Genomic DNA, 20,534 nt, shown 5'->3' on the forward strand with positions numbered 1-20,534 from the left:
AAAATGATTTTTAATCGAGTCTCCGTTTAATGGTTCCTAGTAGAATCATACCTATTTCATTTCTGAGCGGGTAAATGAATTGTTGTGGGGCAAGTTCTCTGCACCCGATAATACTTGTATAAGTATTATTTTTCTAACTTTTTTTATCTCTCTCTTTTTCTTTGGTCATTTCAAATGAATGCTTCTTCAAACTTTCTAATTCAATTACTATTTGTAAAGAATTATTAAGTTTGAGTATTTACTTCACTTTTTAGTGGTCGGTGTTAGTTTAGGGTTAGACCTTAATTGTCCTATTCCACGCTAGATAGATTTACAAAAAATGGGTGGCTTCCCATAAAAGGCGTATAAGGGTGGAGCACGGGTGGAGCCAGTAACGTTCCTCGTCCCCCGCTCACCCGAATTTTGGCGCGTTGCTTTGTTAGAAGATTTTACGTTAGGGCACCTCCGCTAGTCTTCTGTCCTCCGTGGCTGCCCCCCACTAGACGGACGGACGATCTGACCAAGGTCACAGTGAAGCTGTCGATGCGCGGTGCTGAAGATCGAGTAAAGTGGTGAAACTTTGGAAGGCCTTTGCCCAGCAGTAAACGTCTTGCGGCTGAAACGAGGACGAAGAGGTTTCCGAGGGACAATGTCCCTCGTTTATGGATCATAATGAATATTCTATATTCATTGGCTCCTTTATCGATTAGGGTTAACGTTTTAGGGTTTTCCAATAAGTACCTATATAATTTCTCCTTATTCTGAAAAAATAACAGATAAGCTGCAAATCGCATTAAAATCGGCTCACCCAAACGTGAGATAATCGCGGACAAACATAGGTACACTAGATGACCCTACCTACACTACATAACTTTATTTCTTAGATTCGTCTTTACTAACGATTTTGATACCATGATCGAACTCGTACTGCGATATTTGCAGAAGGAAAAGTAAGTATTTTCTTTTTCAGGAAACGAACTTGTTCATCAGGTCAGCGAACCTTTTACACAAAACATCCGCAAGATAAGGTCTTAGCAATAGAATATTGGATGTCAGTTTAAAGCTGCTGTTGCCTTTCACCACGTAAGTTAAATAAGGAGATGTTGATACCTTGGTATTGTAGAACGTAATGACGTACCAATGGCGTACACGCATAGGGCTGTGCCAGTGCAGTGCAAACTTTACGACTCGCGGCCGCGTATACATGCGCGTCGATTCAAAGTCGCGCGCGCTAACGACTATTCATCTGTACACTTTTAAACCTATTTTATATCCTCCAAAATATACGATAAATATTGTGAAAATTATAAATAAACAGCATAAAAATAGTGCCAGTTTATTCAGGAACTTTACGACAAGATTTGCCTGTTGTGGATTTTCAGCGTTTCCTGATAAGATTTTGTAATATACAACTGTGGTGAGCGAGTGTTTTATTACCGAACTAAAGCGAAATTGGTATTTATAAATCAATAATTATAAAAATAAAAATGCGACACAACTTACTTCCAATAATATTAATTAATAGGAACATATCAATTTAATAATTTTACAGAGATCATTCATTTCTTATCTCTGCAAGATATATTATTTTAGGCGTCAGGATGATAATAATTAGAAAGAAAGAATAAGTATCCTTGAAATAGGTTCTCATATTTTTTTTTGCAGACAACTTGAACTTTTTTTGCAATGTTTAGATGCGTGTACATGGCAGAATATACCATTGTTCTTAACAAAGCTTCTTTGATAGTCATTCATTTGTTTTCAACTACAATAAAGACTTAAGATTAAACACAAGAGCCTATTTGTTAAATTGATTGAAGTTTTTTTCTTGTATTGAAATATATATGTGTAGGTCGCAATGAAGAGTATCTACTTACTTGCCCAATGTTCTTCATGTAAATTAATTTAAAAATAAATTAAGCTCCACTACCTAACCAACATTTAACTGTGAAAAATAAAATGTGCCATAAAATGAATTTTAGATTTGAAGTTTAGCCTAGGTTAGCTACAACAACCAAATAAATATAAGAATACTATGCGTAGGTTACAATTACCAACAAAAAGAATGTTATGCGAATTAACCTATTCGTAGTTACAATGGCTATAGAGAAATAGATCAAACAAAATCAAAAGACATTCTTATTAAAAAGTAGATTTTTATTATGGGAACTGGAGAACAATTAACAGCATCTGATGCCATTGTTTCTTAAATAGCTCCGTGTATGAGCTACCTAGTCATTTACAAAGATAAGAGATTTCGTAAATAAACAAGAAACCGTGCGCAGTTTCAGGCCTAATAAATGATGCATCACTTCATGTTTAGGTATCTATCTAGCTATAATAACAATGTATTGCAAAAAATCTGACACGGTGCGAGTTCGAATCTACGGCCATCGTCTCCCGAGTCTTTTCCCATTTATGTTGGGGTCGTTTCCACTCTAATCCGATGCGGCTGAGTACCAGTGTTTTACAAGGAGCGACTGCCTATCTGATCTCCTCAACCCAGTTACGCGGGCAACTCCCTTGGTTAGACTGGTGCCAGACTTGATGGCTTCTGACTACCGTAACGACCGCCAATAGGATATTAAATGATCTAGTTTAACGTGCCCTCCGAAACATTATTGGTGTCCAAGATATCCTACATAGGTAAGTACTTAGAAAGTACTAAAAAAATTAGAAAGGTCTCATTTGCCTGACCTGGAATCGAACCCACGCACTCGCACTTGATTTGACTTGGTTGGTTTTTAGGTTGGTTGTCCGAGTGTTCCGGACCACCACAGGTTCTTTTTCGAATCTACTGCATGGCATCTTAATATTTACATCCTTGTAAGAGAAGTATGCTGTGCCTAGCAGCAGGATTTAGTGGGTTAGTAAATACCTATCCCCAGGATAATGAGTTATTTAACCTGTAGCGGTTATAGCTATAGCTCTCTCAGGCTGTGCATGAAAACACAGGAAATTGCTAGTTTTACCTAAATATTGATGTTTGAATACAATGTAATTTTACTAGATGACATGAGCACCTTGACCAAATGTCTCATCTGGCCTTGCTGCTCGCGATAAGTCAGTTTTGAAAATATGTATTTACTTAAATGTCACGTACAACTGACATACAGTTTAATTAGAAGATATACTAGGTATCTGTGTATGTGGTTGGTGAAAAATAACAGACTTTAAATAAGTAGGTATAGTTGCTATGAGGCAAGGAAACTTCTAAATCTTCATTCGTGCTTTTTTTGTGTATTATTAGAATTTAGCGCACTTATGCATAATATTTCGCATATTGTGATCATGAATCCTTTTGGAGGATTGTGCGGTTTCGACGTACTTACAATAATGATGTCTCCTCTCGTTTTATAGCCCATAGCTCTATTGAAATTACAATTTTCCTTTATTTTTGTTAAACAAATGTCCACTTGGTACCTACTTGTATATCAATTTGCACAATAAAATAATATGAAGGCATATGGAGAGAGCATGATACTTGCTTGATAGAACTCTTCCGCTATTTGTGATGGACTCTTGGCAAGTGGGAAGTCCATTGAATCATCAAATCTTATGTACTGATGATATGCTTACAATCTTTGCTGTAGTCTAAGATTTTAGATGACCTGAAGATATTTTGTTCATCGTGAATTAGATAGTGGAAGATCATCTTATTTACGATTTGAAGAAACAATATTTATAATAACAATAGGTAGCTCTGCTGCTGAAATTTTAGTTAAAACCGCGTGTAGGTAAGCGCGTGTACTATAATACGCGTGTTATGTTATATTTTCTACTCCTGCAAGTTGCTCTATTTGTAATTGTTTCTATGGGAAAATTAATATACAAAGTATGTTTATATTTTTTCTAGTAGGAATGTAGGTAGGCATTTAGGTATGTCTACATACATTGTATATATCTACACATAGATATTTTAATCTTAAGATCAAACTATTCGCTGCTCGTTAGCGTCGTGTCGCGGCAGATTAATGCTTACGACACTAGTCGTGAATAGCAAACGTCGTGTCTTCTCTAAGGCTCACCATTCTAATTGTTTACCCATCCAAGGACGACAGTCTCTAAGAGCATAGATTAGGCATAGACTAGGTACACCAACACTACATCAATTTATAAATTCCTGGCTTAGTTGGTTAAACATATTGATTCAGTTGTTGCTTCACAATTTATTCTGTCACTTAATGTTGTTTTCACATGAATATGATCGCTTAATGAGGGAAAATACCTTTAGTGCAGTTTTTCTTAATTTTTAATTTAATTATTGTACTGACATTGTGAACACGCAAAAACTGTATGCACCATTACCATTATATACAACATGTAACGTAATTAACGCACACCCTCAAACACCCCAATTAGAATATTATGTTATAATCACAATACATACACTGATTTTTTTATTTAACATGTATATGCATTGTTATTTACTAAATTAGTTATACCAATTCTCGGAGAACTTTTTGGTCGTACTACTACGCACGCAAATAACGAAACTACGGAAAAAGCCGACAATACACGAAATCTTATTACTTCGAGTTACGGTCTTTTTGAATTTGTTTTGTCTGTACGGGGTTAATATGACAATAATTTCCGTAGTTTTAATTATTTTTGGGATAAAAAATTACCTATATTAAAAATGATATAAATCGATTCAGTAAACGATTCTGAACAAACTAATTTCAGGATGTGCGTTAATTAAGTTACATGTTGTATAAACGCTTAAACGGATTTACTTACATAGAAGAAAACACTTTTCAGTACTTACTTACCTGCAGTTCCTTTTATAAATTTTAATTATTTTACTGACATTGTGAATACCTATGCAAAAACTGTACCTAAGGATATCATCATTAAAGGCCATAAAATTAGAAACTCATTGTGTGCGTATCTATTATTGGCACTGATTTATAGGGGCAGCTAAGATAGTAGTTTTGGTAAGTTATAAATTATGAATGGCACGTTCAATAACTACTTAAGTAGTTAAAACTAAGCAGTGAAGTAAACAAAAATGAGTAATTAAAAAATATAGAATGGATCAGTGAATAAATAATCGAGCAGATAAATAAATACCCAAATGACCGGTACCTACCTAAAAATGACTGACGAATAAGAAATTTCGTTCTAAGCAATTCTATAAGCAATGGTGTGGTAAAATAAAATAAGAAAACAGTACTAAAATACTTATGAAAAATTAAATTACTTTTGCCTTGACTAAAATGTAATGAGAAAAATAATTAAAATGACATAGAATTCGCTTAATAGCAGCTAAAATAAAGTAAATGTACTTAAGTAGTTATATTTAGAACTGATTAACTGATTGCATATTTAAATAACCGACCGATTAATTATTTATCTATTGCCATCCATGTTTTAAGTCACATTAGTTAACCAACTGCTATTAAATAAAATAAAATTTACTAAAAAAACATCACAATTTACAGGTAGAAATGTCTAAATAACTGCTCAACATGTTTTTCAACTGATCATAATAACAGCTCAAAATTGTTCATTTTATTATTTAGGACCAAGTTGGTCCATGTTAACGTAATATCGGCCAATAAGTCAGTGGTTCATTGCACCAGTTAGGCGTATCATGTCGTATGTTGACATTGTCAAACATAACTCTTTTTATCTTTGTTAAAATATTTGTTCAGTATCTGTCTGTTCTTGTTATAAAAGCGGCATATAAACATTACAGTAGCAATTTTAATTTTCTTTACAGAGCCGAAAAATGCTTGTAATCGTTGCTGTAGAAAATATGTTGAGAAAATTATAGAGCAAGAATATCAGAGTTTGCGAAAGGCACTAAGTAGGTAGATAAAGGTCATTGCTGAATAAGGGGTCTCCATGTATTCAGTTTCCTCACTTTGATTCTTCTCCATAAGAATCCTTCTGGAACAATGCAAGGAGTTTGAGGTTCTAAGACATTGTATTGCCAACCTAATCTTCATATGTCAGCCAGGTATTTCCCGCGATTTTCTTTAGTGTGTAGTACATCTGAAAGAGTTTAACTTTTTTTCACACGATAAACATTCATTAATAATGAATTTCTTAGTACGTAGGTCATGAACTTTAATACTTTTTTTTACAAGCCTTTTAATCTACAGATTATCCCAGGCTTATCAACTTATACTTTCCTAATGAGTAAGTAGGTACCTTTTTAGAAACACTAATTAGAGTTCGAACTAATAGACAATTAGTAATTAATGCTAATTTGAACATCAGTTGACTGACCATCGATTTGACAAGTTAAAATTATCCGATGTGGAAATATAATAAAATAATTAGTGTATGAACATCCGATGGTACATTTGTGTCGCGGTCCGTCCATCTGTTGCGTTTATGGGTGCCCATTGCTTATATTTTGTTACGAATGAGCCATTGTACTCAACCATTGTTTGTGAACCGGGCCAACTGTAAGTAACTGTGCTATAACCTACTCCGTGGCAGGAGTGCACATTGATAAATTTGATATCTAAATAGGTATTCATGTCGTAAAATTAAAACATACATTAGTATTGCAGTTGATCAAAGTATCGGAGATGACCTTTATAGAATTACAAGAGGTACCTAATAATAAATAAAGTGTGTCCTAAGTTAGACTTGATACAAATAATCAGCTATGAATAAAAAAGTGGCTCACAGTCGGTATTGTGCGACTATACAAACAGTGCTGACTTTAGTAATCTTGTTGTGATTCGTATTCAGCCAGTTGAACGTAATGAAAGCATTGTCCACGAATATGTTCACTACCCAAATTGTTATACGACGAAAATGTTGTACCCAAGCTGAGAATGCGTCATGCACCGTAGACCTCTATGTAGGTAGTGTAGCTATACTAATAGCTATACTGTAGCTATACTGTAGATTATAAATAGGCCTACCATAATTTATTTAAAAAATTAGGTAAGTATATTACCGATTATCATTAAGTAATTATCTTCATTAGGCAATAAATTGTGTTTCTATAAGGTAAAGTGCTTTTGAGGGTTAGTCAGAGCAGTTTGCTAGTAGTGTCGTCAGTAAATTATTTTGTGACCAAAATAAAAACTTGATTTTTCATTTTTAGTTCCAACGTTAGTTTTCCGATAACACAGTGATTTAGTACCAAGCAATTTTAATGTAACCATCGTAAATCTATCTCGTTTCCTTTGATAATAGCGTGTAAGTGGGACAATATCCGTGATTTTTTATATCGGTGTTGTATTGTTTCAGGAACTTATAAGAATACCCATCTTCCATGCCTCAGGAACATCGGCAATCAAGCATACATGAGGGAGGCTGGGTGACGAGGAAGTTTCCCACCTAGTACCTGAGATCTCGTGTGGAAACACACGCCAAATAATTAGTTGTTCACAAAATAGTCGTAAGCCACAAAAATGCAGTTCATACGTTCCTTTTTCAAGCGGATAACAGATGATCTCAAACAGAAGAAATTAATACCACTGAAGATATTGTTTTTCGTACATGCATCGAGTAAGTGTTGAATAACTTGTATTAAATTTTTACTCCCTAGAGTACCTATTAATTACTATATTATATCCTCTGCAACTGCTCAATTGACTACATGTATCAGTTCAATAGATTAAAATTACATAATTTGCATTGTGTCGATATTGTGACGAAGTAGACACCTTAAGGCGGTAACTGATATTTTATTAACGAAATTTGAAACCGCGTTACATGTAAGAATATTGTCGACAGCTCGTTACGAATCAATGATCATTAGACATGCATGATAGATACAGACAGACTAGTTTCTACTTCTTTTTTGCTAAATTAAATACCTGGTTAGTTGACTTGAAGACATTACCTATTATTTTCTTGAAGACCTCGGGCATTTTAATTCCATATGTTTTTAGTATATACCTATATTTTCCAGTGTTTCCATGTAATAAGTTTATATTTTCAGCTCTGTTCGTGTTGTACCCGTACCTGACGATCCACATGCGTGAACTTGGCATCAATGTGGAGGAGACGGCCATCATGTCGGCAGTCACGCCCGTCGTGTCCATCGTCATGCCTCCACTAGCCGGCATGCTGGCTGACAAGATCGGAAACTTCAGAGTACGTATAAAACACGGTCTACACACACGGTCGGTTAGCCCCATGGTAATCTATTTATTAGCTTGTGTTATGGGTGCCAACACAACTGATAAACTACATATACACCTACATAGTTATATGTACGTATTATAACACCCAGACCACGGCCAATAAGCATGCTCATCACACAAATGTCTCATGAATCGAACCCGGGACTTCAGGTTTGGCATGCGGCATGGTAACTATTGGGCCATCGAAGTCGTCAAAATATGCCAAGTTCGCGAGCGAATATTTACAACTCATTAACGTGAGTTTAAATGAAGTTAAACGTAATATTTTCACATGTAAGTACGTTGCGGTAGGTTTCCAGTCAAACTGGATGCAGCTCACTACAAGTCCTATACATGAGGTGACTGCTTAATGCCTATTTGATTTCTTGCGTACAACTGTGAATATAAAAATCAATGTCACGTTCTTTTTAAAGCTTTAAAAATGTTATGCATATATCCACGTACCTGTAGTCCAAAACATAATCTGTCAACTATTCTAACATAAATATTCATAAATAAGCAAAACGCCACGGTCACCTAGGAGACATTTTAGTTGGACTATCATTTCTGCTATGAAAGGGGAAGACCCAAGAAGCAATAAAGAACAGAAATCAGCTGAAGGCGCAAAATGTGAGTTTGATGAAATATGTCTCGAATACTCCCACGCTTAACAATTGTCACCAGCTCGTTTGGTAATTCATGAAATACAATTAAGTACCAAAATAGAACCAACAAAAACTCTATAAAATTTGGTGCCAACCAGAATTATGTATAATTTAGTGACAATTCATTTTCAGAAACTCAAAAACACTTTAATTTATGGTGGTCTAAATTGCAGGAAAGCGTTGTAGTCAAATAGAGTTCGCAATGGAAAAACTAGTCACCTCACTTCCTAAATTAAGTTGTCACTTTTATCCGGCCACCAATTTTGGGCAATTTTGTTAAAAGTGTGCCTATTTAGAGGCCCTAATCTGTTTCATTATTTGTCGGACTTTGTTGTGTGAACCGTTCCGCTGCTATATAATCAAGTTAATCCACAACGTCCGTAACGCAAATGAAACCAATTCTGGCAACAATAACCTTTACCTTGCATTGTGGAGGCATTGCGGACAATCGTCGCTGGAAGTATTATACTCGCTCATAACACAGGGTAGCCGGTACAGCGTCTCCACGTCCTGCGGAAGCGACTGACACCCGCTTTGTTACATATTGACGAATTTGCGGCGCCCGCATTAATTGATTACATCCCTTTATTATGGCTTCTGAGTAAAGTACTGGTGCTCAATGATTAAAGTGAGGCACGGTCAGCAAATTCATGGGTCATCCTCAAACATCCTCAAAGCAATACACAAAAAATATAAATCGTGCTTTGAGATTAATATTATATTCGTCTAAGCTAAAGTAGATAAATGGTTGTAGCTTTTAAACAAAGCAAAGCGACTTTTCTATTTATTTTATGCAGTGAAACTTTTTGAGCAAATATCACTCGTGGTTATGTAATTCTCACAGAGACATAATACCTACGTAATGCAATATCCGTGTGCTTACGAAGATATCAATGAATAGACGTAGATTAGGTACCTTCGTAAAAGGAACACTGCGCGTTAGTCTCAACTGAATGGCTTCCTGACCAAAACGACAGGTTCTATTGACGACATCAATGCATAATTAATCATGTCATTATTTCTTCTGCGACTAGCATACCTTTGTCTTATGTTGCTAAACCTTCTCTTCATCGTGGGAACTTAATTATATAGGTCTTATTGTCGTCATGTACTTGTGCATACAATGATAACTGGGTGCGTGCCCAGTGTTCCGCTTGCGAGCGTGCCCTCGAACGTCTCCATTCTTGGATGACATTTGAATTGTGGACTACAATTGCATCTAAAATCGACTATTTGACGTAGTTCTAGTGATCATGGCTCATAAGTACCACATCCTGTTTATCAACCAATATAACCACTGATTGTCATTTGCGTTTCTACATTACCGCGTTTATTAACAATGGTTAACTGTTGCAAAATTATAGCGTTAAATAGTGACTCGACAACTATCAATGGCTTGACTAGATTCTTGCTTTCATAACAGATTTTGCATATGCTATTCACCATTTGTCGCATTGCGTTGTCATAATATTATTGTATTGATTCATACTCGTGTAATATTCTACTTAAATTACTTACTAAAATACTTGAGCATTGCTACGAATGCCTGCACAAAAATAATAAATACTTATAAAGAACTTGCTAGAAAAGTTTAAATATTACAATAATCAAGAACTCTTCGAGATGTTTTGTTTATTTATCTACTTTGTATATAAACAGAAATGTAAATAATACATGGAAGAACTGTAAAGCCATCAATTAGCGAGAATATACCGTATTTCTCGTAATGTTGGAGTCTATGTAGCTTATGATAATGAAGGCACACATTGCATGGCGTACTGCATAAGTGCATATTATGTGCGCTATACAACTTGCTAATTCACCGTCATTACATGTATTGAACAAAACAATAATTCTCAGATATGTGCAATTATTGTTTTGTAGCGAACCACAGTTTGATTAACTTGAACAAAAACAAAGAGTGTTGTTGTAGCTATCGACTTGTTCATAACGTAATTAGTCATTCAAATTCCTTCTACTTTATCAGGTAGAATTGGAATATACAAAGCTTTAGAGACAAGATTTTGTTTAGGTAAAAATACAACGATTAGAATCATTCTACTTTTGAAATAGAAGCAATAACAAAATTACATTTGCAATGCACTTAAAAACTACGTTTTGTGTTAAATAATGCGAATAATTATTTTCCTTTTGTCGTAGCTACTGCTAGCGCTATCATCGGCACTAGGAGGTGCGTCTGCACTGCTGCTGCTGGCAGTCCCCGTGGGCCGCATCACCGTCACCTTCCCTCCCGCTGTGGAGCTCCTCGCCACCTGCGAGGACTCCGCCATGCGCATCGGACTTATGAAGGAGTACCCCTGCCTACCACTCCATCCTTACTCTTACGACATTAACTTGACGTGAGTCTACATACACATATGATAAAAAATAGATTGTTGTAAATAGAAACTATTACATAAGCATGTTTTTTCCAGGGTCCTCTCATGTGGTTTCGTTTGTGATTTACCAGAAGACTTGTCAATAGAAGAAACAAACGCGCTAATACACACTAATTCCTACGACATACACTTGCAGTCGACTATTGACTCGCAGCGGCTCGTATATCGTCACACCGTGATGGCACAGCTAGCGCAAACAATGATACCGAAGAAAGATCAGAGCACATCTCGCATACTCACAAACGACCCTTTCTTTAACACGACGATATCTAAAGTATCCGATCACACAATATTTTTCCCAGCACCAAAGTTGTATCAAATAGAGTGCAGTCAAGATGCAAGCAATGAAACTTGCTTGTTCGGGAAAGATGACATTTTCAATGAAACTGAAGATCATCTCGATGAAGCAGTATTGCGTATGAGGATATCTCACGATGTACAAACTGCACCGCTTGACATTAGGAACTATTGGGTGAAGGCAGTTTCTTCAGAGTACAATTTTACTAAAGATGAAGATTATGATGGCATCGATAGTGTTACATGTAGCGACAACTTTGTAAGTAACAACACAACTTGAAATGTTGTTAATTTTATTTTCTAGGTACCTACGACATAACGTTAGGCTTGAAACATTTTGATTCCTACAACATTTATTAGAATTGATATGTTGAATTAGTTACTTAAAAACAATATAGCAGTCAATTGTTCGCCAGGGTCAGGACGGAGGAGTCAGAGTGCAGGCAGGGTCGCGAAAATTGTCCGGATGTCGCGCCGCGTGCGCCGCGTCCACGCCGCGCAAGAATCTCTGCGACAACACGCAGCAGCAAATAGAACTGGACCCAACATTCACCTTCTGGGCCTACCTCGCTGTAAGTAATGTGACCTTACACTTACCAAGATCATCAGACTGCATTATTTAGGCGTTCTACCAAAATTCGAGGATGAAGTCATGAAGCAAAATGACGTTAAAGGATCATGATTATCTCATTTATGTACTTCGTAACAGACGAAATTTGTAGTGAGCACGTGGACCTCTAACGTAAACTCATGCAGATTGAGCGGATCCGCTGATGGAAAGATTGCCGTCTAATCGTCGCTAACTGGGTAATGGCGAACTTGATACGGTGAGTGGCGACCCGACCCATTGCTCGCGTTCCCATTCCGTCTGCCAGTCTACCGGCTGCGCCTAGCAAACACTGCCTCTGGATATACCCAGTTTTTATCACTGATTTCTAAAAAGGCGAAAGAAAAATGCAATTACGACGATTTTACTGATTAATGATCGCTTATTAAGTATAGAAATCTAGTCTGACTTGTAAGTTTAGGTAGCTACCTAGTAAGACTTGAATAGGTCGCGTATGTTGCATAGAGCACGAGATTGAAATCTAGTGCTTGTGTTTCGGTATGATAGTGACACAACTTTCAGCTTCGTGAAATAGATATGACGTTTTTATGGATGGATAATGAACTTTGTTTATTTCCTAACTAATTAGCATTTTGCTTTAGATTTCTGTGATATTGGATTTCTCGCTTCATTATTTAACACATTAAATTCGTTGTTTAATAAAAAATACCTTGATTATATTTGTACACATTTAAAATCTTCTTCCGAATACCAATTGCGCAATAAATGCATTTAGAAGGTAGGCCACTGGATCTGTAACATTGATATTTTCGCTAAACTTGTTTACAGGCTAGTTAACCTTTTAAAAATGCATTACATGTAGTATATCCGTATGCAAATATTGCAATTTATTAATTTTACAAAATTACGTAGGATGTTCGTAATTCTAAGGATAATCTTTAGGCCATAAATAGTGATGATTATCCATAGAAGGTTTATAGCTTTTTCTATAAATGCAGGTAGAAATTAATTAGCGCTTCGCAGATTTCCGAGCTTAGACATACACGACCTCACTTAATCTCTGTTTCGCAATGGCAGCAACTTGCGGCCTTGTCCTCAATGTGTGAGAGCTTAGTTACCCACACCACGTACAGCACACACGCAAATGATATGTGTACCTACTTGTAGAGAGTTATTGTTCTACAGCTATAGAGTCAAAGGTTCATACTTTTTTGCCTTTGACCGCAATGTAGCTAAATAAATATGTAAATTTTAATGTTTTTATGAACACCATATTTGTTTTTTGGTAATATCCGGGTCTTGTGGTATTATTAAGACGTTTTTCAGCAAAAAGCTGGTTTTCACTCGTCTATCAAAATTTTCAATTTTGTTTACCTGTTAAGTGCAGAGTGTCTTAGATGAGTTAAGTGCACCTTCAGATGATTAAGCTGACAAAACGATCAAATCTATTAGTGCAATTAATGAGCCTGCATGAATGGATACTTAACAATGCATGAGTACCACTTTTAAGTAGGTAATTATGGCCGGCGCGCTCTTGACAGTAAACTCTACTACCTTGCCGGTTCATTAATATTTTTACTTCGTCCAATACCTACTAGAGAAGACGGAACTTCAATTTGTACTAGATAGAAAACATATGCGGAACTTAGTCGAACTAATACGGGGAAATGCATTGATGGAACAAAGTTATTGTCACTTGATTTGATAATAACAAAGAACAAGAAATATACATACACACACACTCTTTCAGAACAAAACAACTATGCGAATTTCTGCATAAAATATAGTTATTTTATAAACAATGTTAATTAATTTATTCCTTTATGAGTTTTTCTATTGTTTCATCCTGATGATATTACAAGGACAACACTGACGTCAGATCTACAGGTGATCAACTTGTTGATGGTATTGTGAGACATAAAAGCGTATCGAATGCGATATATCAATTCGTGCAGCTATACAAAGCCTGCAAGAACCCATTTGCTGTTTTGAATGGCTTTCAAGTGCGACCGATATTATGCGCCATGAAAAGAGTTTTATAATAAATACAAAATTTTATTTTCAGTCGCTACTTTATTTAATCCTGTTCTAAAATGTAATTTTCCAAGTGTCTGAACAATAGCTTTTCTATTGTTTTGTTTTGTTTTTAGTTACTTATCAGATCAATGAACCTTACATTGTTTGAAACACTTTAGTCTAGCGGATGTTTAATTATTCCAAAAAATTTAAACATAATATTTTCTCCAAGGTGCGAGTGTTCATTGGTATCATCGGCGGGACAGCATTCGCCATGTTTGAGGGTGCCGTGATCGCCATCGTAAGGGAACAGAAGGCAGACTACGGCCTGCAGCGAGTCTACGGCAGCATTGGAGGAATGATCTCCTCACCTCTGTCTGGCCTGCTCATAGATTACGCCAGCAGGGGAAAAGGGTACACCGACTTCAGGTAATAATCTACGAATATTACTTTAATTGCTCTGTTTCGTGAAAGCTTGCGTAATTGAGTTCAAGGTGGAAAGTGTAGCCAGATAACATAACACTTATAATTAACACCTTCAGTTTAATACTTTAATTAAGCGCAGTTATATCATAAAGTTGTAACATAAGCCAAGAGTCAGACGCAAGCTGTGCAATGGTTTGACTGAAAGCATAATATTTAAATATAATATTTGCTTTGAGCGTGGCGTTTAAAACAAGAAACAAAATTTGATGCTATAAGTATGCATTGAATCATTGGGGACGCCATTTTAATTGTCCGTTATCCAATATTGGTGTCACATGCTTTGTTTACCTAACATTTAAATGTTAAGGTTTCTACGAGGTCTTCGTATTCCGCCTTCGCATAAAATCTATGTTGTATTGTTGGATTGCAAAATGTTGACGGGGTCAGCGGGTAGGCAGACGATCTGACGAACCATGACCGCCGTACGTGAAGTAGGCCTGTTATAACATTGATTGAATCACAATCAGAATGACGATACGTACTTTTGTTGCCATAGTTTTGATTTCAAGACTAGATATAATTTCAATATCAGTAGGGGTAAGAGATCATAGCTCAACAAGCGCAATTGCAGTTGTTGTAGAAAGTTTGACCTTCCACTTAAAGCTTCGTCATAGGTGTTGCACAGACGAGAATTTCTCGCTCCTTTGTTTTAGCAATAGGCTCTAGAAACTTAGATTGCAAAAGGAGTTTCAAAATCTTTGTTGTTTCGAGAAAGTCTAGTTAAAGTCATGTTTTAGCAGATATTGCAGAGATATGAAAATCTATATTTGTCTATGCTTACGGTTTTTTATGTCCATGATAAACACAGACATGTACAAAGCAAGTTAAGCACAATTGTACAGCCTTGGTTTTTGCAGACGAACGTTTGATGTTATATTTTTATTCAAAGTTTGGTTTTACCCAAATGAATTGCGAAGAGATCTTTGCCCATTTCTTGCCTTTACATTGCTTTTACAAAGGAATACGGAGATAATGGATGTTTTCAATAATGGTATTGAATCATCCAAGACAGCTGCTGTTGTGTAGCTATGAATGAATTGTTGGAAAATGAAAATGGAAAATATTTTGAAATTGGCTGTTTTAACTTCATTCAATGTTGTGAAAAACCTAAGGGTAATACCTAACCTATGATTAAGAATGATCACAATTCTGCAGACACATACAGAGCTTTTTTTGCTTATTTGTTTGATAGAAATACTTATTTAGATTACAATTTAGTTTATTTTAAGTTACACATGTTATGTAAATATATTGTCTAATGTAAATAACCTCTTTCTACGTTATATTTTTGTAGGAAACCATTGAAATATTGCAATGACATAAAAATATACATGTATTTGTAAATTTAGACTACAATATTTTCGTAAATACAATAATTCTTGGACGGACAAAAGTCATCGATCCCAGCAACATTGTATAGAGTAGGTATGTTATTCGATTACGCGTACAGATTTCTTCGGTGGTAATAGATACGCGCGCCGTGGTCGCGGTTATTATTGTAATTACAGACAAACATACAGACATATGTTACGTAACAAGTCGGGGATTACGCAGTTTCTAGTTCGTCAAATCTTTGCCATCAATCAGTTATTTAATACATTAGATATTATTACGTTACATGCCAGATTCTCACGAACGTGCAAACATGGTCATTACGTAAAATTGCAGCATTTTAATGTTTTTCGGGGGTTTTTACAAAAACGTGATAAAAAATGTTCATGTCATTTTAGCACCGAAATTATATGTATTTTAAAGCCATTATGCTCCTCTGTTGTCGTATAAAACGTTATGAAACTATTACTATAATGACGAATTCTGAATTTCAGGCCAGCGTTCTACCTGTACGCGGTCCTGAAAGTGGCTTCAGGTGCTCTCATGCTGAGCATAGACTTGGAGTTCAAGCAGCCGGCGCAAAACCTTCTCGAAGATGTCATCTCTGTGTTCAGGAACGTGGAAATTGTCGCACTTTTCATTGCGTGCTTCATAATGGGTAAGATTTTTTGTTACAACTGTACATTATATTAATTGTGCATTGTATCACTGCGAAAGAAACAAGATTAGATAACTACAAAATAGTATGGGGAATTTTATTATGAAACTATTTGAACGATCTGCTCATATAATTTAGTGGATGTACCTATCCAGTATCAAGTTGATGTCCATGCTTAAGTATCCGTCTAGAATACCTAGCATGTTAAGCATCAAGGTGTTTGTCGAGGCTCAGAGCGATTACATCGCTATTTGGCATGCAGACATAAACTTTACAACTTCAGTGGATCACGTTCTTAATAGATTACGAGATGCCAGTGCTGGCTCTGTATCTATATAATTTGCATAAAAATAAATATAACTTTATCATTTTGCAAATAAAGTCGTCTGAGCCTTTTATGACTATTAGCTATTTTAATGATAGCTATTGCAGAAACAGATAAGTTATTACCTTTTAGGTTATAGGTTTAGGCGCGTATCTAAGTTACAGTTTCTATTAATATTCAGACCTTGAACTTTATTCTGCATATTTTAGCTGTTCGAATTCGGCTAGGCATCGAGAAAAAACCTTATAGTCTCATGTCGAATAACTTTAACAACTATAGGTTTCTTTACGTACTTCCTCATGGCATGACATTGGGCACTTATAATAATGCTCATTTCTTCTGATGATGAAAGTATAATAACAGAACCCTATATTGTAACATTTCAGGTACCGCATGGGGCTACATCGAGAGCTTCTTATTCTGGCTCCTCCAAGACCTGGGTGCGTCACGGTCCCTCATGGGCATCACCATAACAGTGGGTGGTATCGCTGGTCTGCCACTCCTCGTGCTGTCAGGACCCATCATCAGAAGACTGGGACATGCCAACGTACTCTTCATCGGGTTTATATTCTACGCGATTAGATTACTCGGTAAGGAACAGTCCATTTGAAAGAAAAGCTTTGGGGCACTTAGGTACAAAGTTTTGTAATGGCATCGAATTATATGCAGTTACTGCGAAAAAAAATGGAAATGTCAAAGGAAAGCATCGATCATTATAGAAATGCTGCAACACTCATATGTAGCAATCAAATGAACCCAATTACCGATTTTAAGCTCAGGTTGCGTTAAAATGTCACAATTAGGCTAATTGATTAGGTACTATGTATTTTGGTTGATTAATTAAGCAGTTAATTAAACTAATGGGTTGTGTCAAATTATACCTCAACGCTGTCACATTCATTTACGTATTTGATTTAAACCTCACAATTTCGACTTTTGCAATTTTTTTCTTGAAATGTGAATTCTCTTATCAGGGGAGGAGATCTGAGTCGTATATCATGGATAATTAGAATTATTTCCCAAGTGATTGAACGTTAGGCTTAACAGCTAGATCAGCAACTCGTTCAGTGACTTTGTAAGCTGCAAGTCCACTTTCACCGTTTAGATTCCTTTCCCATTCGCTGATTTCCCTTTTGTTTCTAACTTTCCTTAATGCAAGTCATTCAGATGCTTATCTTTATGCATAATTATACTGTTTATACGAAAGGGCTTTCTTTAAATGTACTCAGAGTTAGGTAAATAAAACTGAGACTGTTTATCGTTTAAATCAACATCTTGTAGGGCAAGAGCTTGTTGATCTAATAATCCATTCGACAATGCAATTAGTGAAAAGCAAACTTTACTATCTTTTACTAAAAATAGTGGACATAACTTAGGACAGTTTAACAAAACACTTCAGTAATCAAGAATCTCTCAAAGGTTTTCTTTATTTCTTAACTCCTGTTCATTTCCAGGTTACTCCCTGATCTACAACCCCTGGCTGTGCCTGGTGTTCGAGGCTCTGGAGTCCGTGACGTCATCCCTGTCATTCACTGCCGCGGTCACGTATGCAGCTCGGCTATCTTCCACCACCACTGACACCTCTGTGCAAGGACTACTAGGAGGCATTTACTATGGAGTTGGTACGTTCAGGATTATCTCTTTCATATAAAATATTAGCTGATTACTTCTAAGAAACCGCATTTCTCAGTATGGGGTACTTCATTTCAGTTGCACCATGTTTAGAGCGAGTACCACTACACCAACCCTAGTTTGATAATCTATGTAGGAACATGTAATTTCTTGTCGAAAATATCGTAGAAGTCAAGAAGCCTACTTCAATGCTTCTGCTAAAATATCAAGTACCGGGACATATCACATTCAATAAGTAGGATGTATGCTAATGTACTCGTAGGTACAATTACGAATGCAAACAATAGCATTCCTGTATCCTGTGGGTGACCTTCATTTGGCTTTCATAAGAATAAAAGAAATCATAGGTTGATTATCTTTAATTGTTTTACCATTAAAAATAGTTTCTATGTCTAATTTGTTATCATTTGTTTTATAGGCAAAGGAGCTGGAAGTCTTATCGGTGGTTACCTCATGAAGTTCTTCGGTACAAGACCAACTTACCAGATATTCGCTGGTGCTACGTTCATCACCGGCTGCATTTATTATCTATTCAATACATTTTACTTGCGGAAGAGGGCTGTGGTCTACGACGACGATTTCTGTAAGAAGAAACAAACGCCTGCCGACATTGAAGGCAATGAACCTAATAAGGATAGTGACAAAGCTGTACCGTCAATAGATGTCGCTAGTAAAATAGAAGCCAAACAAGAGAACTCTGTTGTGGACAAAGTTAAGGAACCTGATTCGAGTCGGACGAAGTTAGTGAGCGACAGTGCAGATGGCGGTAGCGACTCCGGAGTTGATAACCCCACGTACAACGAGACGGAGGCCCCCGAAGCTAGGAAAGAAGAAAGTAAAGCACCCGCTGTGTGATATGCATCTACAAATTAGTTATATAAAACGTAATGTAAGAATAATTTAATATTGTTACGACAAATGTAAGCAATAATAAATATAATAATAATTTTAAGACGAATTTAGTAGCTGATACCTACAGATTTTATGACCATAACATACTCTGAATGAATATTTTCTTCAACTTGTGATCGATCACCTGCATTAACGTGTACCTACTGACTTAATTATTTCAGAAATGAATGTGTATTTTGAAAGGTCTCTCAATGTATTTTTATCATCTGCCTCAATTTTTTTGGAATGGCTGGACTGAACTGACTTTATCTCTGAATCTGTAATTTCTAAGCCAAGGATATTGTTAAAAATAAGTTAAAATAAATAAGTTTTAAGTTATGACAGTACCTACCTTCATTTTTATTTGTAACCATGTCAAGTTTTGCACAATTTATTGTGTTCCTATTGTTAAGTACCAGAGCAGTGAGTTATACAAATCGATGAATAAACTATGATAGATTAATAATATTTATTAATTAAAGTTTGTTATGGTAAGTTTATGACTTTTTTATCTATATTATCCCTTTCGTTTATAGAGGAGTTACTCAAAAAGTACTTGAAGTTATGTTGGGCCAAACCAATAGAATATCGTTATTAGCACATCTTGTATCTGCCCACTCAGCATATCTACTAAATGGAAATGGAAAAATTGTAGGTATTGGTTATTAAAAAAAAAAAACTTTGATCTGTTCGTCTCCATTTTGGTGTAGTCCTGTCCTTAAGATTCAGGTCAATAAGACATGATTTCCTAGCGAAATGCTTCTCTGTCCAAAAACAATCTTTTGAGTAAACATGCCGGCGGCGTCTAGACAGCAAAATTCTTTCTGAAGTATTCGATGTTTGAAACGAATGAAAATATTATTGTACTGGACTTGAAAAATATGATCTTTGAAAAGTAATGCAAAGGTTGAAAAAGATGTAGGTATAAGAAATAATTAGCTTTTAGCAGGCACAGTTTACATGAGGTTACCTACTATCATGTAGGTAAGCCTACCGTGTAATTAAAGTCCTCAGGTGTCTGCTATTGATTCCAAAAAATATTAATTGATAATTTAAGTATTAATTACTATCTACTGTATGTAAATAAATTCAACTGACATGACGACATTTCTTTAAAATCTGTTTCACTATTTTGATAGTGACTATTTTGATAGTAACTGAAGAAGTGTCGAGGAATTGTAACACAA

General features: G+C 35.9%; 1 protein-coding gene across 1 annotated transcript; it reads left to right on the plus strand.

Moving 5' to 3' along the window:
- The first annotated feature begins 1,118 nt into the window (after nt 1-1,118).
- Nucleotides 1,119-19,842, plus strand: LOC110378921 (uncharacterized). Its single transcript, XM_049835985.2, has 11 exons — nt 1,119-1,396; nt 7,198-7,458; nt 7,895-8,049; nt 10,904-11,103; nt 11,179-11,698; nt 11,856-12,011; nt 14,256-14,452; nt 16,336-16,499; nt 17,211-17,414; nt 18,279-18,446; nt 18,875-19,842. The coding sequence occupies exons 2-11, from the start codon at nt 7,362-7,364 to the stop codon at nt 19,309-19,311; spliced, it is 2,298 nt and encodes a 765-aa protein (XP_049691942.1). The 5' UTR covers nt 1,119-1,396; nt 7,198-7,361; the 3' UTR covers nt 19,312-19,842.
- Nucleotides 19,843-20,534: the final 692 nt, after the last annotated feature.

The sequence above is a fragment of the Helicoverpa armigera genome, chromosome 3 (assembly GCF_030705265.1).
Source record: "Helicoverpa armigera isolate CAAS_96S chromosome 3, ASM3070526v1, whole genome shotgun sequence".
Lineage (NCBI taxonomy): Eukaryota > Metazoa > Arthropoda > Insecta > Lepidoptera > Noctuidae > Helicoverpa > Helicoverpa armigera.

Bases quoted from the DNA above. Each gene is read 5' to 3' on its own strand.
- LOC110378921 (XM_049835985.2), top strand. From the start codon at position 7,362: ATGCAGTTCATACGTTCCTTTTTCAAGCGGATAACAGATGATCTCAAA. The intron at 7,459-7,894 runs GTAAGTGTTGAA...TTATATTTTCAG, and splicing joins GTTTTTCGTACATGCATCGA to CTCTGTTCGTGTTGTACCCG. The intron at 12,012-14,255 runs GTAAGTAATGTG...ATTTTCTCCAAG, and splicing joins CCTTCTGGGCCTACCTCGCT to GTGCGAGTGTTCATTGGTAT.